A 13,488-nucleotide genomic window follows, 5' to 3' on the forward strand; every position below is an offset into this window, starting at 1 on the left:
TTTTTTTTTTTTTTTCCTCTCCTTCTTTATTACAATTAAAATTTATTTATTTTTTATTATTATTATTTTTTTTTAATTTTATTATTATTTTATTTATTTATTATTATTTTTTTTTTTCATTTTATTTTATTAATATTATTATTTTTTTTTTCCCCTCTCTCGCTCCTTTCTTTTTCCTCTGGAATGGGCCCCCGGAGGAATCTGGCCCACCTTTTGGCAACATCAGGTGGGTCAGAGTCTCTTTTGAGGCGTTACGTGCTCTACTGGAACTGGCCCACCTTCCCGTGGTGTGGACGAGTACCCAGAATCATCTGTCCAGGCGACTGATGCTTCTGGGTAGCCAAGTGGCCAGAACATAACAACAGAACACACACATAAAACACACAAACGTACGTCACACACATATCTGGCCCATTTGTAGTGATACTGTTCTTCACAGAGACACGAGGCGGAGTTGAACAGACGTTCTAGGTGCCGCCCATTACATATACACATGTCCACATGAAGATAAATACAAGAAAGGCACCTGGGGTGGATGGTATCTACCAGTTATATTAAAGGAGGCAGCAAAGGAAGTAAGCAAACCCTTAGCCATAATTATGAGAGCTTCCTTGGACTCAGGGGAGGTACCCATGGACTGGAGATGTGCAAATGTGACCCCAATTCACATAGGAGGATCAAAGGGCGACACAAGTAATTATAGACCTGTTAGTTTAACTTCTGTTCCTGGAAAATTAATGGAGGCACTGGTTAAGGAAGCACTGCAGGATCATCTAGACAAGACTTCAGTTATAGCTCAGACACAGCATGGTTTTGTTAAGGGGAAGTCTTGCCTGACCAATTTGATTGGATTCTATGATGCAGTCACAAAAGAACTGGATGCAGGGAATAACTTTGATATTATATACTTGGATCTCAGAAAGGCTTTTGATACTGTTGCACATGGAAGACTGCTGCAAAAATTGGAGCAGTGTGGCATTGGAGGCAAATTGCTGCTATGGATAAAGGGGTGGTTGAGGGGGAGAAGACAGAGAGTGGTAATCAATGGACACTGCTCATCGTGGACTAATGTTATTAGTGGAATCCCTCAGGGTTCAGTATTGGGTCCATTATTGTTTTCTGTATTTATAAATGATATTGATGATGGTATATCAAGCTTAATGTCCAAGTTTGCAGACGATACGAAGGTTGGCAGGGTTGTCAAGGACACTACTGACACTATGCTACTGCATTGACAAATGTCAATGACATTTGTCATTGACATTTGTCATTGACTGAAATTGACTGAAATTAAAACCCATTCCTTTGCCTTTTACTTCTGCTACCTCTCTCGTCATCATCCACCGTAGAACTCCGTGATCACTTCCTGCTACTGGTTCCTCTACTGTCAGCCCTGTTATGTCATCTGATTCATGTGTGATGATGAGGTCTAGGATATTCTTTTCTCTAGTACTTTCCCTGACATGTTGATACAAATAACAGTCATCTAGTTGATTTAAAAATTTTGTTCCCTATGTCGAGTTTCCTTCCCATTTACTCCAATCAATTAGAGGCAAATTGAAATCACCCATAATAAGACATTGACGCTTACTTGCCCATTCCATTTGCCTTTACATTGACAAATGTAAAGTGCTACATATGGGAAACAGCAACCCTAGAGCAACGTATCAACTCTGTGGTACTACACTGACAGTGGTAGAGAATGAAAGGGACCCGGGGGTGGTTGTGCAGGCAGATATGAAGTTCTCTGAGCAGTGCAGACGGGCTGAAAGAGTAGCTCAAGGTGTATTGTCGATGATATATAGGAATTTTTCTAGCAGGGATAAGGAGGTGATTATTCCCTTGTATAAGGCAATGGTCAGACCACACCTAGAGTACTGTATACAGGTCTGGAGGCCTCATTTCAAGAAGGATGTAGAGATGCTGGAACGAGTACAGAGAAGGGCAACAAGATTAGTGAATGGAACAAAGGGGTGCTCTTACGAAGAAAGGCTTAAGTTTTGCAAATTACAGTGTCTGGAGACTAGGCACCGGCGAGGTGATCTGATAGAGGTGTATAAAGCGTTGAATGGTTTGAGCATGCTGAATGCCGATTGGACTCTTCCTCTTGCTCAGAATAATCACCTGAGAGAGCATAAATTCAAATTGAGGAAGGACAGATGTAGGATAGATGTGCGGAAATTTGCCTTTAGCCAGCAGGTAGTTGGTTGGTGGAACAGACTTCCATCCCTTGTCGTGGAAGTTGATAGCCTAAATAAGTTTAAGGCTGAGCTGGACAGGTATTTCGAACGAACAGAGGGGTGAAGTGGAAGTGGTTATTTTTTATTTATTTATTTATTTTTATTTTTTTAATTTTTTTTTTTTTTGGCTGATGCTGCATAAGCTTGCTTTCTTGCATCAAATGCCTCTACTAATGCTAATGCATTAATATTTATGTAGACATGTATCGTATCTTATGTAGGACGGCACCTGAACGTCAGTTGATATTAGTATTAGAATTAGTAACGGCCGTATGGTGCAAGAAAGCCTATGGCTTATGCTGCACCAGCCAAAAAAAAAAAAAAAAAAAAAAAAAATCCGAACAAAACAATGATATAAACAAAAATTAAATAAATAAATAAATAATAATAATTAATAAATAAATAAAAATAATAAAATGAAATAAAAAATAAATAAAAAGGAAATTAATCCTATCATCCTATGCGCTTCCCTTACCCGAAAGTACTATCCAGATGACCTTTGAATTTCCCCAAACTGTCGGCCTCTACCACCCATGAAGGCAACTTATTCCAATAATTTATAACTCGCTGGCTAAAATAAAACTTCCTGCAGTCCAATCTAAACATTTCCCCCCGTAACTTGAATTTATGTCCCCTAGTTCTAGCATCATTTATAATCTTGAAAATTTTGTCCTCATTCATTTTACTGATGCCTCTCAGAGCCTTAAACACCTCAATCAAATCTCCTCTAAGGTGTCTAGTTTCCAAACTCTGCAACCCACATATTCGAAGTCTTTCTTCATAAGGACGCCCTTTTGCCGATCTCACCAGGCGAGTTACCCTTCTTTGCACCCTTTCAAGAAGCTCGATGTCTTTCTTTAGGTGCGGTCTCCATACTTGAACACAGTATTCCAAGTGTGGTCTAACATAAGCCTTATATAATAGGATTATCACGTCCCTATCTCTACTTGCAAAAGTTCGATAGATCATCGATAGGACTCCATGGGCCTTCCTTGCAACCTGTTTACAATGCTCAGAGAATTTCATGTCTGACCGTATCGTAACACCCAAGTCCCTTTCCTCCAGTACTGGGTTTACTTGAACTCCACCAAGTGAATAAGTTATTTTGGGATTACTGTTTCCCAGGTGTAATACCTTACACTTTGTTGGATTAAAGCACAGCTGCCATTTTTCTGACCATTCTTGAAGTCTATCTAGGTCTCTCTGAAGAAGCTCAGCTTGACAGTGATCATTAACTACTCTACCAATTTTAACATCATCTGCAAATTTAGACATGACGCCCTCTATCCCTTCATCAATGTCGTTTATGAAAATTAAAAACAACAGTGGTCCTAATACTGATCCTTGGGGAACCCCACTTCTGACATCAACCCAATCTGAGGAATAGCCATTTATCACAACCCTCTGCCTCCTGCCCTGAAGCCATCCTTCTATCCATCTAAGGATTTTCCCAGTGATTCCAACCTGTTCTAGCTTATAAAGCAACCGCTCATGTGGGACTGAGTCAAAAGCTTTGCTGAAATCTAAATAAACAATGTCGAAATTATTCCCTAAATCCAGCTCGTGAGTGATCCTTTCGAAATAGCGAACCAGATTTGTTAAACATGATTTTCCCTTTACAAAACCATGCTGAGTATCCTTGAGAATTTCAATTCGATCCAAATGATCCTGAATTCCACCCTTGATCATTGCCTCCATGATTTTCCCTACTACTGAAGTCAGACTGACAGGTTGATAATTTCCCACTTCACTTTTAGAGCCACCCTTATGTATGGGAGATACATTTGCACTTTTCCAATCCAAGGGAATCTCCCCAGAGTCTAGTGATGCTCGCATAACCAGCCTCAGTGGTTCAATGCACTCGCTTGCCGCCTCTCTCAAGATTATAGGGTATATTCCATCAACTCCAGGAGCCTTACTGGTCTGTAGGCTTGAAAGTTTTTTCATTAAATAATCTTGCGAAATTTCAATATCATTAATTACATATTTTTTAACTTCGCTCCCACAATTTCCCATTGCCACAAAAGGCTTTTCATTTGTAAATATCGATGCAAAATAACTGTTGAGTTCATCTGCAACGGCAGCTGGTGTATTTATTACTATCCTCTTTCCCTTACGTAAAGGTCCGATCTGGTTTGTCTTGCTCTTCTTAGCATCTATATATGTGAAGAATTCTTTATCCCCCCTCTTTGCTCTGTTTGCTAGTGATTTCTCATAAACTGCCTTTGCCTGTCGAACCTTTTCTGTGGCTCTATTACACATCACCTTGTAGCTGTTATAGACTTCAGTACTTTTTATTGCTCTGTAACGTTTCCATGCCACCTTTTTCTGCTCAAGTAATGTGGCAACTTCACTATTCATCCAACTTGGAACCCTTCTCGTGGAGTATTTTTTTAATGGTATATACGCATTCAAGGCATCTGTGATTAATGTTATAAAAGCGTACCACAGTTCAATTGTATTCATTCTCTGCGCGATATCTACCCAGTTAATAGAGGCCATGTAGTACCTTAAGGCATCATAATTTCCTTTTCTGAAATTAAAACCCATTCCTTTGCCTTTTACTTCTGCTACCTCTCTCGTCATCATCCACCGTAGAACTCCATGATCACTTCCTGCTACTGGTTCCTCTACTGTCAGCCCTGTTATGTCATCTGATTCATGTGTGATGATGAGGTCTAGGATATTCTTTTCTCTAGTACTTTCCCTGACATGTTGATACAAATAACAGTCATCTAGTTGATTTAAAAATTTTGTTCCCCATGTCGAGTTTCCTTCCCATTTACTCCAATAAATTAGAGGCAAATTGAAATCACCCATAATAAGACATTGACGCTTACTTGCCCATTCCATTTGCATGTAGAGGCTTTTGTCATAGTCTTCACAATCACCTGGTCTATAGATTACTCCTACTCGCATTGTACCTTTGTTTCCAACTATCTCACACCATACAGACTCTATACTAGCATGTGAAATGTCTGAATCCGGGAAAGCTATCGTCGCACTCAGGCTGCTTCTGATAAGAAGCATTACCCCACCACCTCTTCTATCTACTCTATCCTTCCTAAATACATTATACAAGCCGTACTGAAACTCATCATCCCCAATTTCCGGGTGGCACCACGTCTCTGTAAGCCCTATTATGTCCGCGTTACTTGTTTTAACCAGCAGTTCGAATTCGCTCATTTTATTGACGACACTTCTAACGTTACTGTATAAACAATTAAGATTTACTGTTCTTCTATATTTAACAACCCTAACACAACCCTTGAAGTTTTTTAGGCTCTCTTCCCTGATATTAGCTACCCGCTCACGTGAAACGTCTTTGCCCCCAGAACATCTAGATAATACGTCCAGTTGGGGTAACAGATAAGAACTCTTAAGGTATGTGCAAGAGTTACATTGACCAATATTATCAGATAAACGCGTGTCAGTATTACCCACATCCCCCCTAACTAGCAGTTTCCCTGAGCCTTTAAGGTATCCTCAATAATACTGGCAAAAACTTTTGCACCACCTTTATTTAAGTGTATCCCGTCTCTACAAAACAAATTCCTTCTACCTACAAGTGTGGGCCATGCTGATAGAAATTTACCCCCTAAAGCCTTGCAGATTCCTTCAAGTCTTGAGTTAATCCACAAGGCTCTTAACATATAATCCCTCCTATCGTGTCTGGGCAGAATTGCAGACACATAGACATTATGGCCTAGCTCGCGACATTTCCGCAGCATGGTCCTGTATTTTTCCAACAAATCGTCAGATCGTGTACGTTTAATATTATTTGTTCCCACATGAATAATAATATTTTTCTTTACCCCCTTTAAAATCTGACAGTCTGTTGGTGACATCATCAATAGTTGCTCCCGGCAGACATACCGGGACAAAGGCAGATATCTGCCTTTGTACACTGTGATGATTACAGAAAGCACTGTAAAAGGCCAGAAATGTGTGTTATATTATGTTCGTGCAATGTGTGTGTTGTTTAATTGTTTCTGGCCGTTTTGTCACCAGCCAGGCGATCACCTGGAAGGCCTGCCCTGTGCCCGTCTACATCACGGGGAGGTGGGCCACAATTACGTATGTATCGCGGCTGCCCTCCGAACCCTCTGGTTTACCAGCTCTTACTGCCCTAATATCAGAGCAAAAAAAGAATAATAATAATAAGTAAATTAATAAAATAAAATAAAATAAATTAAAAATAATAATAAATAAAAAAAATAATAATAAATAAAATAAATTAAATAATAATAAATAAAAAATATATATATAAGTAAATAATAAAAACTAGATAATAAAATCCTGTCCCTCGGGCAGCCCAAACCCAGGGTACCAGCAAAATTAAATAAGTAAATAAATACAAATAAAAAGTGAAGAAGGAAAAAAAAATACATAAAAAAAAATACATAAAAAAAATGAATAAATAAAAATTTTAAAAAATAAAAATAAATAAATAAAATATAAAAAATTAAAAAAAAATAAGAGAAAAAAGAGGGGGGGGGAGAAATATATATATATATATATCTGATCCCGCACTGGCTCCTAGCCTTCCTAGTGCAGGAGTTTTCACTAGGAAGACTAGGAGGCATTCCGTAGTTGAGTGAGAAGGCGTCTCCGGCGATCAAAAGCATGACGAGCAAATTCTTGCAGGGACTGGAAATTTTCTCTTGTGCTCAGGAAGTCCGGCTCATTTCAGGGGAGAGTGATACTGGTGGAGAGAAGGTTCTGTCGAAGATATATTAATATGTAAAGTGTATTTAGGTGTCATTACCAGTTGACTGGAAAAGCCAGAGATTTAAAAGTGTATGGACTTTGTATATGTGTGATGCCTTGTACCGTTGCTCATCTGGTCATTTAGCCGCCAGACCCCTACTGAGGCCCGACGTTGTCCCACTTTCGCCCCATGGAGGCAAACCAGGTACTCACTAGTATATAGTTCACTCTGGCAGGTCTTGTCACCTAATTTCCTGAGATTTCAGCGCTAGGACCTAAAAAAAAAAAAAATCGCGTACGCATCGCGGGAAGAGCTAAGAGAAGTCCAAAATGTTGGGCAAAATTAATTTAGATTGGTGATTTTAGATTGTGTGGGGCGTGTTCACATTGCTGTCAGATAGTGGGGTGAAGGCTGAAGACTGGGGGGAGTTAGACAGAAATATGGAGCCGGAAGGGAAGGCAACTCCAGTTTACAGTGGGGCATACCCATGCCGCACCAGAGGGAAGAAATAGGGTGGCAGGGTGGGGAGGGGACAGCAAACTGTCCCCTCTCCACCCTGCCAGGAAGAGGTGAGACAGTGAGCCAGACAAGGGAGCCGGCTCAGGTTGCCAATGTGGCCTGTGTGCATGGGTGGAAGCAAACCAGACCTCAGGGTCAGGTCCGCACCATCCAGAAAAACTTGAGGCTCAGCAGAGGCGATCCAATGTTGGTTTAGCTGAATAGGTTGTGCAAAATATCGTAGTTGGGAGTCATTCATGGGACTGTTGTCAAGTCCGGTAGTCAATGTTCTGGAAATTGGAGTTTTGTCACTTCTCAGAAGAGTTCCAGTTTTGTCTTGCATGAAGGATCAAGCAGTCAAACCTGACGTCTGGTTGGGAGTCTCTGAGAAGCTTTGTTTAACACGTCTATTCGAAGTTTGCAGGCAGAGGAATGGTCAATCGTCTGGCATACAGGTTCTGGGCAAACTTGGTGAATACTATATATGAGGCTTCATCTTCCAGTAAGTAGTGTTCCCGGTTTTTGGGATTAAGGCGCACTTGGATGATTAATTCAACACGAAGATCTTCATAAAGTTCGCCGTCACACATCTGGTGTCCTCAGGTCTCCACAGAGCCACATGCACATATTGGGTTGTTTTTGAGTCCGAGAAGGTGAAATTTGTGGCTGATCGCTCCATGTCCTGTTAGGAGATACGTGCTGTACAATCCAGGGCAAAGCCATGCCGGATACTGTGGGTATATTTGTTGTAGATCGGGGAGGAACCTCCGCGTGACTTCCACTTTTGTGGAGGTCGTCCAGCGCTGCTGCCATATTGATCGCAAGTTTTTTTTTTTTTTTTTGTGAACCCCAAACACGAGAGGTATTAGAACCTATAGTACTTAGTACCGTGCTTGGGTTGGAGGTTGAGAAGACGAAAGAAGATACTTGTTGACATTGGACTTGAACTTCTGTAGATTGTAATTTTCGGGAAATACGTATGAAGAAAGGTTGTTCCAGAAAACGGCAGTTGAATGAATAAATGAGGAAGATGAAAAGTTGGTTCTGTGGGTTTGAAGTTGGACAGTAAATGGATGTTGGCTGGTGGCGGCACGTGATCGGACTGTTTTGAATGAGAGAGCGGGAATTATAGAAGCCAATTCAGAAGAACAGTGCCCATGGAAGTATCTGTAGAAGACGCATGCAGCAGAAACAGTGCGTCTATGAGAAAGCGAGTGGAGAGACTCTGTTAGAGATGAATCATTAATTAACCTAACTGCCCTCTTCTGAATGGAATCAAGAAGCCTGAGAGAGGTTTTGGAGGCACCACCCCAGATGTGGGAAGAATATTCCATGGCAGGGCGGATTTGCGATTTATACAGAGTGAGCAGCTATTTGGAAGAAAAGTAACGCCGAGAGCGAAAGAGAAAACTAAGTTTTTTAGATGCAGAGGAAGCAATATTTGTAATGTGCTTGAGCCAAGAGAGATTAGAAATCAGGGTAATCCCCAAAAGAGATATATCATTTTGCCTAGAAATCGGAGTGTCACTAAACATAAGCATAGCAGCAGAAGAATCCTTTTTGCGAGATATAAGACAAGACTGAGTTTTAAAAGGGTTGAAATCAACTAAGTTGTCTTTGCCCCACTGGAGAATTACCTGAAGATCGGCATTTAAGGAATTGGTAGCAGATTTTCGAGAAGTTGAAGCTGATTGAGCAGGACAAGATTTCTCAAAACGGAAAGTTGAATGCAATGTGCTATCATCGGCAAAACTATGGATAGGATTTCCAGTCAATGGAAGAAGGTCATTGATATACAAGAGGGAAAGAACTGAACCTTGGGGGACACCGGCATTAGTGTAGAAGTTAGAAGACAGAGAGCCATCTACCATCACCCTCAGTGAGAGATCAGAGAGAAAACTGGATAACCAATTACTAAAAACAGTTGGTAAACCATAAGATGGAAGCTTGTTTAGAAGACCTTTATGCCAAACACGATCAAAGGCCTTTGAGATGTCAAGAGCAACTACTTGTGTTTCACCAAACCTTTCCATTGAATTAGTCCATAAATGTGTAACATAAGCCAGAATATCACCAGTGGATCGACACTGACGGAATCCATACTGGCGATCGTTGATCACACGGAAGGTTTCTAGGTAGTTTAAGAGTTGGCGTTTAATTGATTTCTCCATTACTTTAGAAAGAGTAGATGTAATTGCAATGGGGCGATAATTGGATGGGAGGGATTTGTCACCCTTTTTAGGAACTGGCTGGATATGAGAAAATTTCCAAGCAGAAGGAAAAACAAATTTGGAATAATAAAGTGGAAAGAGGTGGCAAAGAATAGGAGTAAGTTCAGGAGCACAGGTTTTGAGAACAAGTGCAGAAATACCATCGGGACCTGGAGCTTTCTTAGCATCAAGATTCATCAAAATCCTTCTAATATCCTTTTGACGGAAGACCACAGGAGGCATTGAATGGAGCGTGTTGGGAATGGTCGGAGGTGTTTTACCAAGATCATTAATACATGAACTGGAAAAAAAATGGGATGCTAGCAGGTCAGCTTTATCCTTGGCTGAAGTGACAACAGAACCATCTAGTTTGGACAGAGGTGGGAGCAGAGATGGGCAAAAGTTGCGGCCAATAGCTTTGGCAAGAGACCAGAATGCTCGGCAACCATTAGGGCAAGAAGCAAGTTTTCTACTCTTAGCCTGTTCAAACTCTAGTTTGGACTGATTAATAATTCCTTTACAATTGTTGCGAGCTTTGGTGTAGGCAGAAAATGAAACTGAAGAATTAGAAACAAGCCAATTACAATATGCAACGTTCTTCTCTTGGACAGCCTTAGCACCTTTATTGGAAAACCAAGATTTAGATAAAGGACGAGATTTTAAAGTGGATTCCATTCCTGCAAGATAATTTCACTGACACGATCTGAGCAAACTTTGACATCAGAAGTTTTGAAACAGTAATCCGACCAAGGAAAAGAAGAAAAGAAGTCTCGCAGGTCATTTCATTTTGCATTCTTGTAATGCCAAACAACACGAGGTTGGGAATAGCCATGAGATAAAGGTTCCATTGGAGAAGAGACAATCACCAAGTTGTGATCTGAAGTGCCTAAAGGACCTCTCAGTTCGACCGTTTACTTAGAAGGGTTGTTTGTGAGAAAAAGATCAAGCGTACTGGCTGTATGATTAGGATTGTCCGGTATTCTTGTAGGTAAATGAACAATCTGTGCTAGATCATTAGTAATTGCAAAAGCCTCAGCATCTCGACTTGCTGGGTCGGTGTGACTAGAAAACGGAAGCCAGCTGGAGTTGTGAACATTAAAATCACCAACGAAAATTACCTCACTGTTAGGAAAGTTGGACTGGAGAAAGTCAAGTTGCAAAGAGAGGAAGTCAAAGAGATCCAAGTGATTAGTGGAGTTGGGAGAACGGTAGAGACAACAGATGAATTTAACACAATGAGTTAGAGAGATTTTAAGCCAGAGAAGATCAAAGAGAGGAGATTCCAAATTGCCAAGTCTCTGACAGGGAATATCAGAACGGACATATGTACAAGTACCACCTTTGAGGCGAAAGGAATCATACAGCGAATAATTTGGGCATCTGAGTTGAATCAACCGATAACTGAGATTCTGTCAGAAAAAGTACATTGGGTTTGGCAGACTGCAAGTGGAAATGGACATCGTTGAGATTAGAATTGAAACCACGTATATTTGTGAAATGAATTAGGAAGTCCTTGGGAGGTTTAGATCTTTTCGCAGATAAGCTTGCTCTATTAGTTTGACAATTCATGGTGTATTCAATAGTAAGAAAAAGTGAGTGGGACATGCTGTATGAAGTAATGAAATTTTTGGATATGGCGTACATGTGGTAAGAATATACCCAGATCCTTGACATAACGTGGCCTCAACAATGCGCCCCGCATACACACTACTCGGACTCCCTCCAGTCACTATCTGGCAGAGTAGAGGTAGCAACACTAGCTGATCCGGAAGCCTCCTAGAGAGTTACCAATAGGTTCGGTCCGGTGTACTAACTAGCGGCCGGCCTGCGAACACCGTTTTAGAGCTGTACCCTCGAAATGTAAGGAATATTGGATCTCGCCACGACGTTCATCATATGTTGATACGTAAGTTGAGCTGGAGTGTTTTCTTCTCCACTGTCCGATTTGCAGTTGGGTGTGTGGTGTGATCTTGGAAGGTAGTTGGATTTCCGCGTCTAAGCTGCTGTAACATGCCTAGGCGAATCACTTCAAAATCAAGGGGGAGGGTCCCAGTGAGTACTTGCAGCGCTTTAGTAGATACGGTGCTGCACGCTCTGGTGAGGGTTAATAAAATCGGTCGGTGAATGATGTTGAGTAGCCGAAGATTTACCGCTGTAGAGGCCTTATGGTGCCTGACACCAGAAGCATATGCAATCGCAGGGATGATGGCTGCTTTGTAAAGTATTGATAGGATTCTTCTTTTCAGCCCCCTGTCGCGGCGGATAATCCTGGCAAGCATGGCAGCGTAGTTTTCCATTTTCTTCTGGATGTATTTTAAGTGGGATGTAAAAAGTAAATTTCGGTCCAGGATAACTCCTAGGTACTTGAGTTCTGTGGCCAACTTGATCGTTCTGTTGTAGATTTTTATCTGCGATGGTCTGGTAGGAGTTAGATATTCCTTTAGTAGGAGAGATTGGGTTTTGGTGGCAGATATATTAAGGTGATGAGTTTCCTATAGTAGTATAATAGTATCATTATTATATATAGTAGTAGTATTAATATTACTATGTACTACTATATACTACACGCGGAGAATTCCGATTGGAACTGTTATGGGATGAATTGGAACATTCCCCATTGGGTTGAAGTGGTTGCTGTCCTGCAGGCGAAGTGGAGTACATACCCGCTGCAATCTATCTCTGATTACTGGAAAGAGGGATGAGGTTGTCATAGCGACCAAAGAGAGCCAATGTCCATATACTTTATGGGAGGCTAGTGTGTTTCTGGTATTCTAAATCAATATTGTAGTTTAATGTGGTGGTTGTATGGTGCGGTTGTTAAGCGGTAAGGAAGTAAAGCTATGAAGTGTCAATATGTTATGTCAGTAATTATGAATTCTTCAGTCCGTTTTCTCTCGAAAAAGTCTACTGTTATGGAAATAAAGCCATGCAACTTCATCTGAGATTGACCAACTCAGCCACTTTGTGAAAAACGACCATAAAAATTCCACACTTCATTGTGTTCGAACTCGGGCATTTTCAACCCGGTGTGTGATCAATGTGCTGCTTGTGAGGGCGAAGATGTATCTTAAAGTAAATAAATCCCATTATTGAGAAATATTCGACTCACCAGAATAGTAGCAATAACTTCCTCCATAACATCCAGGGCAACACTGCCCAAGTTTATTGCAGTTTTCATTTGTATCTGTAAGGCATCCGGGCCGCACTGAAACACGATCCACTTGATTGCAGCTTACATTCGGGCATTCTGTTAAATTAATAGAAATGATAAAGTATTGATTAATTTTGTATTTCAGTAAAAGTGTTATTGCAATTTTTTATCATATGCATTAAAAAAAAAAAGAGTAAGTTGAAGAAGACAGGGGGAGTATATGTAGAGTTAAGTCTTGGTCTCTATAAATGTAGAAATCTTGTGGTACTGATATTTGGTATGTTGAGGGTCTAACGGTTCCTCCGATTTCTCCCATCTCCGCGTATGTTCTCTGTATCGGTCAAGCCAGAGATTTAAAAGTGTGTGGGATTAAGTAGTGTGCATAGTATTAGGGTCAGGCGCCACCTGTGGTTTCCCACATCTGCGCCATATGTTCGCTGTGAAGGAATACAGTACTACTGTAAATGCCAGAAAAGTGTTGTGTGTTGTATATGACATATTGCGTTAAGTTCTGTTGTGTGTCCTGGCATTTGGCCGCAGGGCCCCTAGTGGGACTCCACGTTGCCCGCACACACCACTAGAAGGTAGCCAGTCTGCCCATTATTCTCTGGCTTGTCTCCGCCAGGGTCGCCAGAGCTTCCTGGACGGAGACAAAAAAAAAAAAAAAAAAAAGGGAGT

General features: G+C 40.9%; 1 protein-coding gene across 1 annotated transcript in view; it reads right to left on the bottom strand.

Moving 5' to 3' along the window:
• The window catches only part of LOC150074732 (uncharacterized), a 57,824-nt gene that overhangs the window by 23,229 nt on the left and 21,107 nt on the right, over window positions 1-13,488 (bottom strand). Inside the window, exon 3 of the mRNA XM_090389487.1 lies at window positions 12,769-12,906. Within this exon, the coding sequence (XP_090245613.1) occupies window positions 12,769-12,906 (138 nt within the window). The remainder of the gene's footprint in view (window positions 1-12,768; window positions 12,907-13,488) is intronic.

Source organism: Mastigoproctus giganteus, unplaced genomic scaffold (assembly GCF_048544385.1).
Source record: "Mastigoproctus giganteus isolate SK-2022 unplaced genomic scaffold, ASM4854438v1 scaffold_62, whole genome shotgun sequence".
NCBI lineage: Eukaryota > Metazoa > Arthropoda > Arachnida > Uropygi > Thelyphonidae > Mastigoproctus > Mastigoproctus giganteus.